The sequence below is a fragment of the Lepisma saccharinum genome, chromosome 26, assembly GCF_977018435.1.
Source record: "Lepisma saccharinum chromosome 26, izLepSacc3.1, whole genome shotgun sequence".
In the NCBI taxonomy this organism is placed as follows: Eukaryota; Metazoa; Arthropoda; class Insecta; order Zygentoma; family Lepismatidae; genus Lepisma; species Lepisma saccharinum.
In genome coordinates this window covers 13,817,820-13,836,724 of record NC_139254.1, presented here as the reverse complement: position 1 = coordinate 13,836,724, position 18,905 = coordinate 13,817,820, and the positions used below count along the sequence as shown (strand labels likewise).

At 36.4% G+C, this 18,905-nt stretch overlaps 2 protein-coding genes across 5 annotated transcripts in view; one reads left to right on the top strand and one right to left on the bottom strand.

Moving 5' to 3' along the window:
* Ctl1 (choline transporter-like protein 1) overlaps positions 1-9,510 on the bottom strand; it is a 70,543-nt gene extending 61,033 nt beyond the window's left edge. Inside the window, exons 1-4 of one of the 4 annotated variants that reach the window (XM_083112338.1) lie at positions 9,462-9,510; positions 7,881-7,995; positions 4,352-4,494; positions 827-961 (exon numbers count right to left, since the gene is read on the bottom strand). In XM_083112338.1, coding sequence (XP_082968464.1) covers positions 827-961; positions 4,352-4,494; positions 7,881-7,976 — 374 coding nt within the window. In that variant the 5' untranslated portion in view covers positions 7,977-7,995; positions 9,462-9,510. The other 3 variants (XM_083112337.1, XM_083112335.1, XM_083112336.1) reach the window with 3 other exon arrangements.
* Positions 9,511-10,166: 656 nt separating this feature from the next.
* udt (protein undicht) overlaps positions 10,167-18,905 on the top strand; it is a 47,112-nt gene continuing 38,373 nt past the window's right edge. Inside the window, exons 1-2 of the mRNA XM_083112749.1 lie at positions 10,167-10,298; positions 17,735-17,968. Coding sequence (XP_082968875.1) covers positions 10,229-10,298; positions 17,735-17,968 — 304 coding nt within the window. The 5' untranslated portion in view covers positions 10,167-10,228. The remainder of the gene's footprint in view (positions 10,299-17,734; positions 17,969-18,905) is intronic.

The following is an 18,905-nucleotide window of genomic DNA, read 5'->3' as shown; positions in this document are numbered from 1 at the left end:
TTGCATAACTCACAGGATACTTCAGACTTCAGAAAGTGTTGCGTCGGTATATAAATGGTAAATTTCATGTTTAAGAGTCTATTTCGCATTTTGCAGTTCATTTCGCATAATTTCGTGACAAAACAGGGTAGGAAAATGCACCCCACACATTTCAGAAACATGAAAAATGAACATTACAGCATGTTATTTCATATTTCGTGTTTTCGTCAAAAACGAAATTTGCATGCCTCTACCAATGATGTTCACAAACCAGTGACAAGTGGTGTTCATGAACCAGCCATATCTCATCCAAATCCTAAGTTAATGTTTTACGTTAGAACATGAGCAGTGTGGCCAGTTTGAACACCTACAGAAAAAAAAACATCCTCAGTTGTGCAGCATCTGTACTTCAGTCACAACTACACAAGGGTGAACCTTGCAACTGAATGATCAGCACAGTTCATCTCTTAACTGTCTGCCAAGTATATGATGTCACACACTTGAAGTTAGAGATAGATTCCTTGAGCCTTCAGTGTTCTTACACAATTTTTGCTTGTTTGAGTTTGTTTTTAAGCCCAATTTATACACAGTAAGGCTAATTGTGACTGGGCCTACAGTTTAAAGTTGAATCTGAACCACTATGTGCCTCCAACAGGTATTGAACTCTTCATTACAAGTGACGATGCCAATGTCTTGTGAAAATGAACATTTGAAATGCACAAACCTGATACTTTTTATAAATAAAAATACACGTAAAGAGAAGAACCAAACTGTTGATTTGTCAATTACATGCCACTGCAGTGATAAAATAATGCAAACTCCAAAAATCATATTGGCCAGTGCTTACCTGCACAGGACGGAACCAGTTTGATTGTAAAAGGTTTCCAGGTCATTTAACAATGACAAGTCTCGGTTTGGACACTGCTTGACACATATTTTCATAGAACTCTTCAAGTCCATGATGTCTAGGTGGAAAAGATATCTAGAACATAAGGATAAGAATGCATGAACTTTCAGTTATGTAGAACAGTGCAATAAATACAATATACTGTTCACACAAATGTGAAGCACAAAAATTAAACTAAACTTAAACTATACCTTGTACAAATTCTTCATTGCTAATTAATACCTTAATCCAGTACTCTGGCGTGACTTTTTCAAAGGTGTTACTGGCCATCAGTACGACAATTATTCTGCTGGACGTTATCATCTACACCTCCCTCCCCTTAAGAAAAAAACATGCCTTCGACCTAGATTTTTGTTCATTTCATTCTTTTTTTACAATCCACTCAGTAATTTAGCCACAAACACTCCTAGCAAGAACTACCACTCATGAAACAGTTACTACGAAAACCCAATGAGTAGTGGTCGAGCCTTGTCAATTCTTTATTTGTTTCTTTCAGAGAAGAAGAACGACACATTTCTTGGCCAGGTTTAAGTTTGTACAGTGAGCAGACGACAGAATTCTGCTCCTCCAGCCAGTCAAATTGTAGAAGAGAACTCAGCTGTACGAACTACTGTTGTCAACTTAGTATTTTGGAGCAAGGTGTGTCCAAATCCCGAATCGCACCAAGGAACTATATTTTCATCTAGTACCTAACCGGTCTCACTTGCAGTTCAAGGCAGCCTTGGCTTTGCAGCATAGCTGTAGATGCTTCAGAGAAATAGTATCCAAATTTAAGGTGGAATTTAGCTCTTTTCTGCATATCCGATGGGCCAACACTGGCATATACCGGCAGGCCTGACCGGTAACTGGGCCCCTGAACAGGCATATCATAGCCCCGTAGCAGTGTCCAAAAGTCTTCCCTTGCATTGGCATCCTCTCCCCTTGTTACCTCTTCAGGGTAGTGGAAACTGCCTCCTTCTTCGCTTCTGTCGGCTGCAGAAAAAAATATCCTCTGCAATATCTACTCAACGGCAATGCTCTTCCTTAATGTATTTAAAAATGTTGTTATTTTATTCAAAACAACTTTTTAATTCTTCACATTTTGGCATGCACCAGCCAGCATGCATGTTGACTGTTCCAAAAAGTGGCAATGAATTGAGATTCTTCCCTGCTATTTCATCCAGTTTTCAAAATGTTCATGTTTTCAATTGTTTGTGCTTCTATCAGTGCATGTTAAATTTGTCCTGGCTGCATTCTACCTTATATACTTAACGCTCGTCTGGACATTTGGCCGATGCTACTGAAGCCATTTTCGAAATTTCCTCGCCTTTTGAAAAACTGCCATGATAGAAATTCTGAAAAATTACATCTGCTTGGAATTATTTCTAGAGCATTCACATGTATCTTCGTGTGATTTGCTTTCACTCTTATCTAGATATTTGCAACAATTTATTGGCTACGTAAGCCTATTAAACTATTGTTAATACATCTTCGCTGGAATCAGACAAAGGTCCAGCCAAGCCTTAATGTCCACGCTTCCATCATCGATATATAACACACTTGGTATTTCTATGAATATTGCTGGCCCCTTGGCAGAGTGGTAAGCACATCGTGCTACCTCACCAGGGTGGGTTCCGGGTTCAAATCCCAGCCTGGGCATGGATGTTTGCAAGTGTTCATTCATCAATTTCATCATATCATCACATATAAAATTGGCAGCTCGACAGTGAGGCGTACAAGAGTTGTCATTGACCTCTGTGTCCACTTCACATCTGACCAGTCGTTCAACACCCATTATCAAGCTTTAGTGAAAAGGTGTATAAAGCTAGTTGGTTTCATTAGAAGAAATTTTCTGTTTAATTTTTTCTGTGCCTACGGTTGCAAAAATATACATCACACTCGTTCATCCAGTACTGGAATACTGCAGTCCCATATGGAATCCACAGTACAAAACATGGCAAGAGGAAGTGGAGAGCGTTCAAAGGCAGTTTGTGTTTCAAGGTGAACATTGAATATCACAAAAAGAACTATACATCTTTATGCAAGCATTTATCTAGATATTTGCAACAATTTATTGGCTACGTAAGCCTATTAAACTATTGTTAATACATCTTCGCTGGAATCAGACAAAGGTCCAGCCAAGCCTTAATGTCCACGCTTCCATCATCGATATATAACACACTTGGTATTTCTATGAATATTGCTGGCCCCTTGGCAGAGTGGTAAGCACATCGTGCTACCTCACCAGGGTGGGTTCCGGGTTCAAATCCCAGCCTGGGCATGGATGTTTGCAAGTGTTCATTCATCAATTTCATCATATCATCACATATAAAATTGGCAGCTCGACAGTGAGGCGTACAAGAGTTGTCATTGACCTCTGTGTCCACTTCACATCTGACCAGTCGTTCAACACCCATTATCAAGCTTTAGTGAAAAGGTGTATAAAGCTAGTTGGTTTCATTAGAAGAAATTTTCTGTTTAATTTTTTCTGTGCCTACGGTTGCAAAAATATACATCACACTCGTTCATCCAGTACTGGAATACTGCAGTCCCATATGGAATCCACAGTACAAAACATGGCAAGAGGAAGTGGAGAGCGTTCAAAGGCAGTTTGTGTTTCAAGGTGAACATTGAATATCACAAAAAGAACTATACATCTTTATGCAAGCATTTCGATCTGGAAACTTTGTTCAACAGAAGAGTCGTCAGTGATGTCATTTTTTTTTACAGAAACTGATTAATCACGGCTGTGAGTGTTCTGCACTGTTAGAAAGTATAAACTTTAATGTAGGCCGATGCAGTGCAATAAACCGAAAATTATTCTACATGGAGAGGTCAAGGGTCAACACGCATAGGTTTTCACCTGCAGTGCGCATGCAGGACACGGTGAATGAAATATTAAAAACTGTAGACTTTGATATGTTCACAGACTCACGTAGTGTGCTGGAAAAAAAAGATAATCACAACAATAAGTTCATAAATTAATGTAAATATTGTGTACATAGACGTTCATACTTTCATGTATTCTTTTTTTTCTCTCTTCTATCTTGTTATTTATTCACAGTGTATTATGTTCAACATAATTGGGAAATGTATCCTGTGCTGAACAAATAAATAATAATAATAATAAAAAATAATAATAATAATAATTCCCATCTTCGCAAATTAGCCAAAAGTGGCACAAACGTGAAGTAAATAAAGCTAAACAATAAATAAAGAAAAAAATTCTATGAATATCAGTGAATTGGAGTAACCAGATTTTGTACCTTAAAAGCTGCTTGGTCTACCCATCATCCTTCATCCTCATCACTGTCATTAATAGAGAAAGACAGAAAAGTTGTGTGAAAAGAACTAAAAAAACAACAATCCCAAAGATTTTTTAGCTTAAAAGAATATTTTTTACACTCAAAAATAAAATTGTACACCACATGACTCATCAATTTATTACCTCAGGCACTGATTGTAACATGGTACGGTGGTACTTACGGTTTATCCGACATATCCATTCCAGATAGGACCAAGCCTCCCAGGCCTTCATTATTGGTCCCACAAGTATTACCAAAGCTGTCATACCCGTTTATAAGCCTTAAAGGGTTGCCATACACTAGGGCAAAAGCTGCGATTATAATCTGAAAAGGACAAGGAAGAATTAGTATATTTTTCTGTCAAATTTAACACATACAGCTGAATAAACATGATAACACTTTATCTGGATTCTATGGTGCCTTTTATGATAGAGGTGTCTGTGGAGCGGCGGCTAGCATAGCGGGAAGTGGGATCATGTCTACCTGCATTTAGACCCATAGCTGTACGCTGACCTTGGCATTGGTGCCTCAGTATTCAGATAACTGGTGTTCAGTTTGCATGTGTTTGTGAAGTGTCAAGGTGTTAACAAGTGTTTTAGATTGTTTTGTTTTAGTTTAAGTGTTACTGATGCTCTTCAGCAGTCTAATAATGTCACACTATGCGTACAATTTGAAACAGCGCATTTTTATGTACCACTCTGATGTCATTATGCATTCTTGTAAGGAAGTTAGAATATGTTTTGCATCAGAATTCCCAGATGTTCCTGTTTCACGCAGAGCCAGTATTCGTATACCTGTGAACAAATTTAGGTAATCAGGGTCTGTTCTTGATAAGAAGCGAAGGGTAAAATGGTGTGTGCTTAACGAGGAGAAACTACACAACGTTAAAGTACGATCAAAAATCCCTCCAGCGCCTTGCACAAGAAACAGATCATTTTCATGATGCCTGCGTGGCGAGCTACCAAGCTTTCAAACATGAAACCATACATTAGAAGAATTGAAAGAAAATATCAGGAGAGAAATTGAAGCAATTTGGGAAGAGGATACATGTTAGTAAAAATATCCTATAAATATGCCGTAAATGTGTGGATGCAGGAGGACATCATTTCCACCAACACCTCTTGTAACAAGGTATGTGCTCATTTTCATTGTAACTGTCAATGTAATTGTACAATATTATTTCATTACATAGCCAGTTTCTTTTTATTGTTTTCCTGATTTTTTTGTTACTTTGCTTTTGGCAATTTGCAAATGAAGAACACAATGATGGCACTCGTTTGTTCAAGGTGCACAGTTTGATTCAATATACTATTTTATTCTGTCATTTTATTTACAACATTGCATTGATGAATAGAATTATATACATAAGAATGTATTAACATATAGTATTGCATTATTATTAGAAGCATTTCATTGCACAATTCATATTAATACTGAGAAAAAAGTGGAAGAAAACCCAATGAAAAGTATGTAGTGTGTAATATATTTATGCAGTAATGTATGCTGTAATGTATACTAAATAAATGAGAATAATGTTTTATAAATAGAAATAAAAGATCTGTGCAAACAAATATAAGAAAATATAGGTAAGGCAAAGAGCAAAGTTCCCCATGAATATAGCACCCAGTGGCGTAGCGTTATAGTACGCCCGTACGCCCGGCGTTCCCAGATTTAAAATTTCAAAAATGCTTAAATGCTGTGATTATAAAGTAAAACGTGACTAATTTCATATATGTTTGACCTTCATGGCATTATAATGGCTATTTTTCACGATCCGCTTGCAACGCTCCACTCTCAACACTCGTTCTAGCATCTCTTTTCAATGCCTTTCCCGGCCGGACGCCGAGCAAGTTCGGCGTACAGGACTCCTATATTCCTTGCTGCCTTTATGGACGGAAAGCTTCCATTTCTACAGCACGCGCGTAAATAGGCTCTCTTACGCCGGCGTACGAGAGGTCTACCGTGATTGGTTCATGTGACCCTTCCTGTCTTCTGAAGCAGACCACAGCAGCAGAATTCCTACCTGGTTCTTTGCTCTTCGCGCTCATGCAACTCGTGCTGTGTGATGCTACAATACGCAATATTGACTGACGTAACTTTACCAATCTAAAATATACTGCTTCTTAATGGCCACTGCATTGTATAATTTATCGCACGAACAGCGATGTGTATTAGAAACTAAAAGATCAACACAGTTTTTGTCAAATAAGTTGGTGAAGTCCTCGTGATAGAAATTCAGCCTGTGGCTGCTCTACCACTTAACGCGCAAAACTATTATTTTCTTATTGTATTTTTTCGTTATTATCTAACTACTTAATATTGTGTCAATGGAAATGTTTAGCATTCATTTGAAAACTCTTAACATCGAATGGTCTCTGGGCAAAATTATTTTAAAATGTTTATCAGCATTCTCAAGATGTAATAAACAGTGGTCTGAATTACTAATCGGCACTGTTACATCAGTAGAGTGTACGATATTTGGATCATCCACTCTGCTTTTCACAGTGCGCCAAGACGACAGAGGTCCCTGGTTCGAATCCCGGCGTGAGCACGGGTGTTCTTTGTCAGTGTCCCTTCATCAATATCATCACTCATATTCATATTCGCAATTAACCAAAAGTGGTAGAAAGCGAAGTAAAATAAACCAAATCAATCAGTAGTTGGATCGCCCACAACAATGACGTCTACTGTTGTGCAGAGGCGCTTGTGATTCAGGTAGGTTTTTAATCACTTGCGTCATGCAGAAAGATATAAAAAAAGGTATAGAACACCAGAGTTCAAAACATCTGTGGCATAGTGAGGCATCTAATTTTCTAGCTAAAACATGCAATGATGATGTTTTCATGATTGGGATGTTTTATTGAAAACCCAGCTTACTTCAGGCAAATAATACCCGTGGCGACTAATACCATAAGTAAATTATTAAGCAAGAAAGGGCCGACTCTTCCTTCGGACTTGGCGTTCCCACCCGAAATGTCCATGCTACGCCACTGATAGCACCATGCCATGAAAGCACATTTAGAGGATGGGTCGCACATATTCTCGATCTCGGCCAATTTGGAGGTGATATAATCAGTTACATGCTTAGGCTGCCTTTATATACATCTATGAAAAGAATTATTTAAAAAATAGTAACTAGCGTACATCTTTATCTTCAGTTGTCTTCTGTCTTATGAAGGCATCAAATGATTTGAGGGCCTAGTCATTGAAAGAAAGATGCTGCATCATGTTTGTCCGTTTTCGTCTGCAGTTGCCAAATCAGCCCCATCGAAAATGGCTTTCAAATTTTACAAGCCAAGTAAGCCGGAAACGTCATTGTAATGTCATGGAACTGGCAGTGGGGGAAAACGGGGCGATAGCTAAACTTGGATTGAGTTCTAGAACAGAGTTTATGAATGAAAGATTGTGTGACACTTTAAAAAGATAGCAAAGTTTGACTTTCATTTGTCTGTCAAGCATATAAGCTACAAATGCTAATATTAACAAATTATTTAATTTCTGTCACTGAAACATGCAAATGATATGCATTCACAAACCTTAATGCAATTAAAAAAACAATAATAACTTTCATATTAATTAATTTTGTTATTTACATGGAATGCCCCTATTACAATATATTTTATCTGAGTCATCCATTCATGTACTGTAGTATTAATCTAGAGAGGTAGACAAGTGATGTAATATAAAGGAAACAGAAATAGAAGACTCACCATAACAAACCAAAACACGACAAACAGCCCTAAACAAAAGATATCTGTACATTTTCTTGGTCCTGAAGGATCAGCTGCCTCGTCACAACACGGCATTGCAGTTTTATTCACGTTTCTGAAAGTATAAGAAGAAATGTATTCAGTGTTATCATTGCATAAATGTAAAGTAATACTACAATCGAAAAGTACCTGTAACTGTACAGCTATAATGCGGCCAGGGTGATTTGTGTTACAAAGGTGTATAGTCTGCAAATAGTGCTGCACAGTGGCATGGGTACTGGTCACGAATGAGTTTTTGTAGCATTTCGATACTTCGTGGAGGTATTTTCTGTCTTCGTAGAATCTACTCGAGCGGAAAATCATGTTTCTTTCACGAAAAATATCTCTCCGACGCACAATTGCTGTTGCTGTTCCTTGCTTGCTAAACGTAAACCGGATGTTGATGATGTAACCTCCCGTCAGCGCTTGTTTTCCAAGAAGATGAAAAAACGAAATATACATTCCCGATATTACTACAACCCCAAATTTTAACTATGTTTGCCTAACTGAACTGAACCTAACCTTACCGTGAATGGTTTGTGGGGCTATTCATGAATGGTTCGTGTGGAATTTTTCGGTTAAGAAGGTTGGAAACACTGTATACCTACTAATCTAATCATCGACACTACTGAAGCTGTACTCGCCATATTGTGTCTTAAGGAAGCAAAAAAAGGACGAACAATAATTACTGTTATTGACATTATTTTTGTCAGAAAACATGAGAAAAGCAAAATCACACCTTAAACAATCTTTCGCAATGCACAATAGGTAAGTATGAATGTAAAAAGTGATTAAATAAACGAGTGACAGGTGTTCGGCCGATCGACAACAGGTAATGAAAAAGGAAACATAGCTATAAGAATGGAAGACCCTCATGGAGGAGTGGTTGAACACTAGGATGCCAGGGGGCGTGGAGTCGAATCCCAGCCTGGACATGGATGTTCATTGTGAGTGTCCATTCATGGATTTAATTATATCATCACTTATTCATTGTTGAATTTAGCCAAAAGTGATAAAGGCGATGTTAAACAACAAAAATCAAATCAAATCAAATCAGGAAGAAAATAGAATTGTGTAATATTTCAGGAGAAATGTAAGCAGCATGACCCTTCCTTTGTCAAACAGGGGGGGGGGGTGCACTTCACCTTGTACTCTTTTATTTATAGCTGCAATCCCCCCCCCCTTCGTACACATCTATGAATGTTCTGCTTTTAGTTTCAGAAAACCTGATGAACCTGATCACCCTAGTCTATGAAGTTTGATTTTATTTGGTGAAATTTCTTGTCATGGAAATTGTTCAATCTACAGTGATTGCTAAATTTATTAAACTTCATTAAATACATATCAACAGAAATGACTCACTGATTGGTACTAAACGTTTTAACAATTAATTTCTGAAAGAATAAGCTCATTTTCACGTAGTAAGCACCTAGTACACCACTTAAGATATCAACTGACAAGTTTTCCTAATTTTCTATTGGCAAAAACAATAAATGAAAATGTTATTTCTCTTTTAGTTTACTAGACGTCTCACAAACTCACTTGCAAGCCACGGGTGCAAATAACAAATACAAACAAAAACTTAGAACGAATTTTGTTATTCATTTATTTTCGCCATTTGTGCAAGTTTCAAAGGGTTGAGCGTGAGCATAGGTTGCGTTCCATTGCCCCATTGCTATCCGTGTGCAGGAAACCTAGTTCCGGGGAGTTCCGAATCGATACATAAGGGCATTTAAGAAAAAAAAATATTTTTATTAATCTTTATAATCTTTATCAGAAAAAAAATCCTTCTTATTCCCACTTCGGGGAATGATTTCCCAAATATTTCGGGATCCCGAGGAGTCGAGAAATTCAAAATAGTCATTTTCAAAAGTGGTTAATTCTGCATTGTAAATGTCTGAAACTTCTCGGATAGTTTGTATTCCAAAAATGCAAAAAACATCACTTATGGTGAAAATGGCGTAGAATTTGAGATTTCCAAAGAACCTGGGAATTTCGAAAAGTTCCCGTCCCGAAAATCGGGATTTTAAAAATTTCCCATCCCGACAAAAAAACATCTGTCCCGCACACCGTTTTAGTCAAAAGTGGCCGAAAAGCGTCGCTAAATAACAGAAATAAAATGAAATTCAAATGCCCAATCAACATTCAATCTGTTTCTGGCTAAATAGAACAACCCTCATGACAGAGATACATTGTGAAATTGTGAATCATTTTCCGTAAATTTTTGAATGTCTGTTGTGTTGATAATGGCGTCGTGTCTGTGGTTCTGAGTTTTTCATGGGAAGGGCAGGAAAGTTGGGCGTGTAAAAATGGCAAGTTCGGCCTATTCAAAAATAATTCCATTGGCATTGGTTGGAATAACCTGGTGTTTGTGCATAGGTAATATATATATATATATGCATTGTCTTTTTATATCAATAAATTACTAATATTTAAGGAAAAGTTGAGCTTCTATTATTGTGAAATTTACTACGTCGAGTAACTGTTACAGTAATGAAATATTGACCCTGTGCAACCGAATAATTAAAATACAAAGGTACAAGAGGATGCTCTTAATCCAGAGCAAAACGTTAGTTTTAATAACCTGCCAAGCAGTTGCTTCAATACATTTTGCGTTTAAGCTTCGTTTTTAGGAAATTAGAAAATCTTTTCATTCATCCTCAATTATCGTTAATCATATGGAACCTATATTCCAATAGAAAGATATATGGATGGTTCTCAGAAAAAAATAGTGACCCTCGTTTCACTACCATAGGAATTCCTCAAGGTGCACCCTTGAGTCCTTTATTATTTAATATCTACACAAATGAAATTCATTCCTTACCTCCTTATCCATTGCAGATAGTACAATACGCAATTATTTCTGTTTTTACTTTAGTATAGATGATGCGACCCAAGGCGTAATCAAAACGCAGAGTTTAATTAGCATCATACGAGAATGGTTTCACAATGCAGGATTAACCCTTAGTGAAAATAAATCCAAAATTATTTGTTTTAATAACAAACGTGCAGACAGTTATCCCAATAATATTTTACAAATTTCTGACATCCCAGTGACAGATTCTCACAAATATTTAGGTGTGCATTTTGATAGACGTTTTACAGTATGTAACATTGTTATTCGTACACACAGAATTTCCGAGGAAAAAAATGTCATATCTACTAGTAAATATAATTATGTTCATATGTACCTGGAAATTAATGTTAATGAAGGTTTCACCAACAAATGTCAATAAAAATGTATGTTCAAAGTGTATAAACAGAGCATATAATTTGTGTGAAAAGAGAAAGACACGCTGTTTCATGCAACATTGTTATTCGTACAGGCAAGAGTTTCAATCTTCCTCTCATACAGCACCACCGCTATTCGGGGGATTTCGTGCAGTTTTCAACTTCGTAACAAGTTTGAACATGCAGGCACGCTCCCCGTCAAGCGGAATGCTGGCGTAGGTATTGTTGTAAGCCTATCGTCTATCTATCAGAGTGTTCAAAATGAGCAATTTGAAGGAACTTAGTTCCGATCTGAATGATGTTATTATAAATTTGTCCCTTAGAGGTTATTCGTTAATAAAAATTGGACAAACAGTCAATAAATCACACTCCACAGTTCAATACATAGTAAACAAATTTAGAGAGAAAGGTTCAACACAGAATGTGCCAAGAAAACCTAAAGAGAGACGGTTGAATAAACGTGATGAACGCTTTATTTTAAAAAGAGTGCGAGAAAACCCCCGACTAAGTGTTCCTCAGTTACGACTGTTAGTAGAAATGTTGCTGGCAAGATAATGTCCGATCAAACTGTCCGACGTGCCTTGTGGAAACATGGATATCATGGCAGAATACCACGAAAGAGGCTGTATGTAAATAAGGTGAATCACAGGAATAGACTTTCATTCGCGAAAGAGCACTTCCATAAGGACCAGGAATTTTGGGATAATGTCATATGGTCAGACGAGTTCAAGATTAATATATACAGGTCAGATGGGATAAATTGGATCTGGAGAAAATCAAATTAAGACAATGATCATAGTGGTTGGTCATTAATGATTTGGGGCTGTTGTGTCGTCCAAAGGTGTTTGTACCATCCAGTTTATTGATGGTATCATGGATGGATATGTCTATTTGGACATATTGAAGAACAACGTAAAGCAGAGTGCCCAAAAAATGGACATGCTGCCTATCTAAAGATTCTAACAAGACAATGGCAATAAGCATAAGGCGCGAGTTAACATGAATTGGCTAATATGGAATGTGCCCAAAGTACTACAAACACCAGCTCAAAGTCCAGACTTAAATCCCGTTAAGCATTTATGGTCAATTTTGAAGAGGCGAGTCCATAAAGCAGGTGTCAAGTCCAAACAAGAGTTGAAAACTGGTGTTCAAGCTGAGTGGAATAAAATAAGCTCTGAAACATGTCGGAAACTGGTTAATTCTATGAAGAACAGGTGTCAAGCAGTAATTAAAGTCAAAGGAAACGCATCAAAGTATTTGAACTGTCAGTCAATTTGCTCTGAATATACTTTTTCTTTTATATTATTAAGTGTACGAATAGAAAAGTTGTACAAAAAATGGCATGTTTCTCTTTCAGTTTCATTTAATTTATTCTTGTCATTGGTTATACAGAATTTGGGTAAGATTTTATGTTCCTAATGATATTAGTTATTGAATTGTAAAGAAACAATTTCAAAAGAGTGTATTTCCTTTCAGATATTAAAGCATTTTCTTTGAAAATCCGTGTGTACGAATAAGAATGTTACATACTGTACATGGAATACACACATTTTATATTTATTAAACAAAGGACAAAAGTTTTTAAACATAATTCGTAGGATGACATCAACCAAATGGGGTGGCCACCCAAAAATTTTACTTCTTTTTTTACAGAACTTGCTTTCGCTCATTTTTCGACTATGCATCTTTCAGCTACAGGGGAGCAAAATCCAGTCTACTCGACAAAATAGATATATTACAAAGAAAAGCATTGAAAATTTGTCTAGGTCTTATGCAATCAAGCCCCAATGTAAGTGTTGGTAACACTTTACTATACTGGAGACTGATTTCTTCAAATTTACAGGAGAAAGTACTTACGCAAATCATTTTCTGTAGCATTGTTGATGTTCGGGAATGTAGTTTTGATCCATTTTAATGCGAATGTATGTGGTTTATATATGTGGTTTTCTACGAAAATCTATTTCCGATGTGCTATTGCTGCTGCCGCCATTTGCTTTCTGCACGAGAGCATGATACGCTCTCGTATTGTCCGTATATGCTAAATTGAACGAAAGGAGTGCTAATGGAACCTAACCTAACCTAGTAGGCATACCTCGTCCCCGTGATGGTTCGTGGGGCTATCGTGAATTTTTGGGCTAATGTCAATGGTTTTTGGGGCTACCTGTGGATGGTTTGTGGGAAATAAGGAACAACAGTAAGTACTCGTTAATGTAAGAAATAGACATTATTTTCGTTAGAAATTCATTATTTCACCTAAATAAATGTTCCGCAATGCAGAATAGTACGTTAGCAATGCAAAAAATTGCAAAATAAATCATTGATAGGTGTCTCCGGTATAGTAAAGTAGTACCTAAGTGTTTATATGGAGAGTAAAGAAACATCTTTGAGTCACAGGCGGATTCAATTAACAATTCATGGGAAAATCATCCTCATCCATTTAATAAATTGTTTGAAATACAAAAACAATGGGCTGAAGTCGATGTAATAAATCCTCATACCACCTCATATTTCTTTGTGTACTGTCATTACTTATTTCCAGAACTTCCAGCTTATTTCCAGCACTTTCACTCTCTTACATCCTTTGATTTATCAACTGGATATTCCATTATATACTCAATGTTCAATTCACTTCAGAGATCTAGGTTTACATGCATTGTACAGAGAAAAATGGCCAATGCATGTAATGATTTACACTGATGGTTCAAAGAATAACAAAGGTGTAGGATGTGCCTATTACATCCCAGAGAAAAAAAAACATTTATCATCAATTTAGATTACCTATAGATTCATCTATTTTTACTGGGGAAAGTTACGCTCTATTCAAAGCCTTACAATGTGGAATAGCTGAAGATTTTTAAAAAATTCTTTTCCTTACAGATTCTCTGAGTGTTCTTCAAGCATTATCTACATCTTATCCCAAATTATGTCATCAATCATATCTTATTATTTTAATTATTCAACAAGTTCAATTGGCTTGCAAAAGGAATATTGACATACAATTCAGTTATGTTAAAGCACATAATATTACCGTAGGAAATGATCGAGTGGACTTATATGCTAAACAGGCCGGAGATTTACAACTCATAAGTCTCAATAGATTAATGTATACGGATTTATTACCACTCCCATGGCAAGTCATAGTTTTTATTAATAGATTAAGAACAGGACATGTACGTACTCCAGCACATTTAGCAAATATAAATATTAAAACTAAAGAAAATTGTAAATGTGGCAATAATAATCCTGATGCTCAACATTTATTTGTAGAATGTCCAATTTTTTCAGATCAACAAATCACACACTACAAAGGTTTACAACGTTTAAAAATTCCATTTCCAATATGTCATCCATTCTAACAGATTTATCCCCTTCATTAATATGAATGCTGTATGCTGCATATGCTCAGAAATGTAGACTCAAAATATAAAGTGTTTTTTATATATATACATATATTAAAAAAAATAAGAAACAGCAAAATTTAAAAAAAATTGAATTATTCATAATAATCGTTTATATTTGTGATTCTGATTAATTTGAGAGACTAACTATCAATCTTAGAAGAAAACATTAAAACAAATACAATACAATAACGATGTCCAAAGTCGACAACATAATGCTGACAGAGACAGTTAAAACAGCAGTGTTCCGTAACCTTTTTTTACTCACGGCACACCCCAGATGGGTCTACACTCAACACGGCACACCAAAATGTCTTGTCCCCTCAAAATCATGTGAATCTTAATATAATTATGAAATATTACGTCGTTATGTAATCAATTATTATCATTGTTGTTGTTATTATTATTATAAAACATGAATAGACTTACGCATTTATTAAAAATTTATTAACTTTAATTCACTGTAGAAAATACACATTTCTAATACGAATTTTAAAGTAAATAACTACTCATACCTTCAATGTGATACTTGAGCCTCCTTAGCTGCACATAGACGGCTGATTCGTGGCGGAATCGTTGACAAAGCAAGCCTCATTTCTTTATCGATGGATTTGTGTCTCTCTCTTTGATGTTTTAATTGTAGTCAACGTCGAGAAGCCCAGTCCACACAAATAAGTAGTTGAATATGTTAATAACACATTAACTGCCATCTCTGAGATAGCCGGGGTATTCACTACTTATTGACAACCAAAATGTATCCAAAGGCACTTCGAAAAATTTTAATTTCAATGTTCTGTCTGCTTTCAAATCTGCCAGTTCCTCTTGTAAGCATAAATTTTTCGGAAGATATTTCGAATCCATACTGAATGGATCACGAACCCAGTCAAAATCTTCAATGCTCTCCCTAAAATATTTTTTAAAAGTCTGCTGCAAGAGTACTAAATGTTCTTTAATTAAGTCCATCAACACCTTGTTATCGTCAGCAAGGGCCCATACAGTTTGGAACATCTCACACGATCCATTTTCAATTGTCTGTATCCACAAGTTCAACTTATTAATAAATCCTTGAATCTTATCCATACTAGTCAGAATATTTTCGTTTCTACCTTGCATTTTTCTGTTTAGTTCATTCAAGTGTACGAAAATATTGGAAAGATATGCCAACTTAGATACCCATTCATCATCTGCAAATAATTCCGCATACTCATGCCCCTCAATAGTCAAAAATGAAAGTACCTCCTCTTTAAGTTCAAACATTCGCGTTAACACTTTACCTCGAGATAACCATCGTACTTCTGTATGTAGCAGAAGTGTAGTGTGCTCTGATCCCATTTCTTGACACAAAACGTTAAAAAGCCGCATAGTTAGGGGCCGCGATTTGATGAAGTTCACAACTTTTATTACTTCATCCATCACAATTTTCAGAGGATATTGCAAAGACTTAGCAACAATGGCTTCGCGGTGAATGAGACAATGGTCGGTTCATAAGTTAGGATTTACTTCTCGTACTTTACCCACGAATCCTTTCACTCGGCCTGTCATAGAAGTGGCTCCATCTGTACAAACACTAATGCAGTCCTCCCATGTTAATTCATTACGGACCACATATTCATTAGTCGTACGAAATATTTCTTCACCGGTTGCTCACTCAGGTAGTTCTTTGCAAAAAAAAGAAGTTGTGCGTGACCGCCAATATCGGTGGACTCGTCGATCTGAAGTGAGAACTTTCGACTGCTTTTAATTTTCTCCTTCATAATGTCTTCGATGTCACTGGACATGTCACTAACTCGGCGGCTGATTGTGTCAGCAGAGAGAGAGGAATTTTTGAAATTTCAGTAGCAGCTTCTGAACCCAGGACTATTTTTACCATTTCTTTACACGCGGGCATTAACAACGTTTCTGCTATTGTGTGTGGTTTTTTGGCCTTTACGATAAGTTCGGCTACCTTATAGCTAGCTTCTTGTACTTTTTGCGAAACACGTACCGACGTAGTCATGAGCGTCACTTGTTTTTTTATTTTGTTCCAACAACCGACGAAAATAATTCACATCTTTACTTAACAGAGAGGAATGTTTTGTTGACAAATGTCGTTTTAATTTACTGGGAACCATAGCAGCATTACTGAGTTTTTCACCACACACAACATACTCGGGGATTGAGCATGTTTTGTCACCACACCACAAAAACCTGTTATCACTATATTGCCGGTGAACTACTTTCTGTTTCTTTTTTTCGGGCTCGTTGGTTTCACTACTTGCACTCGAGGACGGACCACTCCGTACAAAGAACTTATCCATATCGAAAAAAGAAAATAGTAAGACTGGTGTAGCAATCCAATATTCGCACTACTGCAGAGCACAGCTGTGATAGAACTGAACTTAAATACTGTAATTGTTGTCTGACAATGTGTGGGTCCTTCGGCGAAAGAAAAGAGCAATAAAGTTTAAGAAGCGCTGACAAACAGGCACAAAACAGCCAGCCGTTCACAAGAGATGCAGTGTTACAAACAAAGAACTCGCTTGAATAGCTCTATTGTATGATTGGTGCAGGCCGCTAAAAGTCTTACGCGGCTTTCTTTGCGGTGATTACAAAGCTTGCTGCCTGTAACCCATCAAACTGGCTCAATATTACAGGCGAGAATACATATAAGATGAGCAAACTATAACAATATTGAGTAAGTAAATTACATTTAATTTCTATGAAAATATAACAGTTATCAGCAAGAATAAACAAGCACCTTCTTACTTAAAATCGACAATTAATTTCTTACAATATTACAATAGTAGGTAAAAGTTCGCGTCACACCTTTCGCCTTGTGACGGCACACCGGTTGCGGAACACTGCCTTACAGAACACTCCCTTCCTCTAGACAGTTAGTTAAATAAGAACATAACAAAATGTACGGAGAATTCTATTCACCTTATTCTGCTAGTATATTCAACTGTGTACGTTTTTCTTTGTTTATATGAATAAATATCCAGCCTACTAAAAATCTAATTTCTACCATTAGTTTTATTTTCTCTGTGTGTGTAAGAATAAGAAGGACTGAAATTTTAACAAGTATATAAAAAATATTAAGTTATTACAGTTATATCAAGTTATAATGCTGTATTTTACGAATATGGTTTCACAGTATCTTTTTCATATTGCTGTTGCAAATACTATTTTGTATTTTTGTTGTTTTAGGTGCATCAGAAAGCTGCAACATTCCACCCATCTTGCAGGGAACATGGTTTTCTTGGGAAAATGGTGAAAACACGTTAACAGAAATAAATGCAGATAGTATGACAAAGAGGGGTTACTGCATTGAAATGAAAGATGATTATCGGGTGAACTATACCCTGGTGTTCAAGAATAATATATGTTACCATTGTGTGAAGCTGGTTGTAAGGACTGTCAACATTTTGGACAAAATTGAATGTAAGTGTCATTCACCATTTTTCTCAATTGACTTTTATGATTTTTTTTAAAATTCATCAGCACAATAGGAGACAAACATTTTGAAATGTATGGAATAAAATTATAGGGGTTATTCTGTGTCAGTTCATCCAATTCAAACATGAAATGTAGCTCATGTTTTTTTGTTTTTTTTTTTGATAAAATTTGAGCCATTTGTTCATTGACCGAAGGCAACAAAAGAATCTAAAATGTTAAATTGTTTTCTGTAGTGGCTCCTGATGCATTGAAGGTCATTGACCATTTTCAGGAAAAAAACAGGTTATCCTAACTCCATAAATTAATCAGATTCTGTGTTCCCAACCTTTTTACTTCAGTGTGATACCTATTATTCCCTCCCCCCCCCCAAAAAAATGTTGAGTTTTCTGAAGATTTCAAGACACATCTGAAATGTTATATCTGCAGTGGTTTAGAAAATATAACTGTAAAATTTTGATCCAAGAAACGTATTTCTTCAAATGTACAGGAGAAAGTACTTAACGAACTGAATTTCTATAGACTTTCTGAAGGTCGTAGAAGTGTTTTCCGTCATCGTTCAATTTATTTTGCCGGTAATTAAAGTTTTTTTTTTTTTTTTCGAAAATAATGTTTGTCCGATGCACGAAACCTCTTCCCTCTATTTCCTTCGACTATGTGAACCAAATGTTCCGTGCGTTAGATGACGTAACGCCCGGTCAGTGTTTCCAAACATGCGGTTTTGTAACTGTGTAAACGTCGCATCATCCTCACATGAATTATCTTGAATTTTTCTGATGTTGACGAACAATTTTAACTATGTTTGCCTAACCTAGCTGAATCTAACCTAAGCTTGCCGTACATGGTTCGTGATACTAGGTATTTTTTGGTGAAGAAGTTTGGAAACACTGCATGCCCACTGATCATGGATAACGCTAGTCAAACG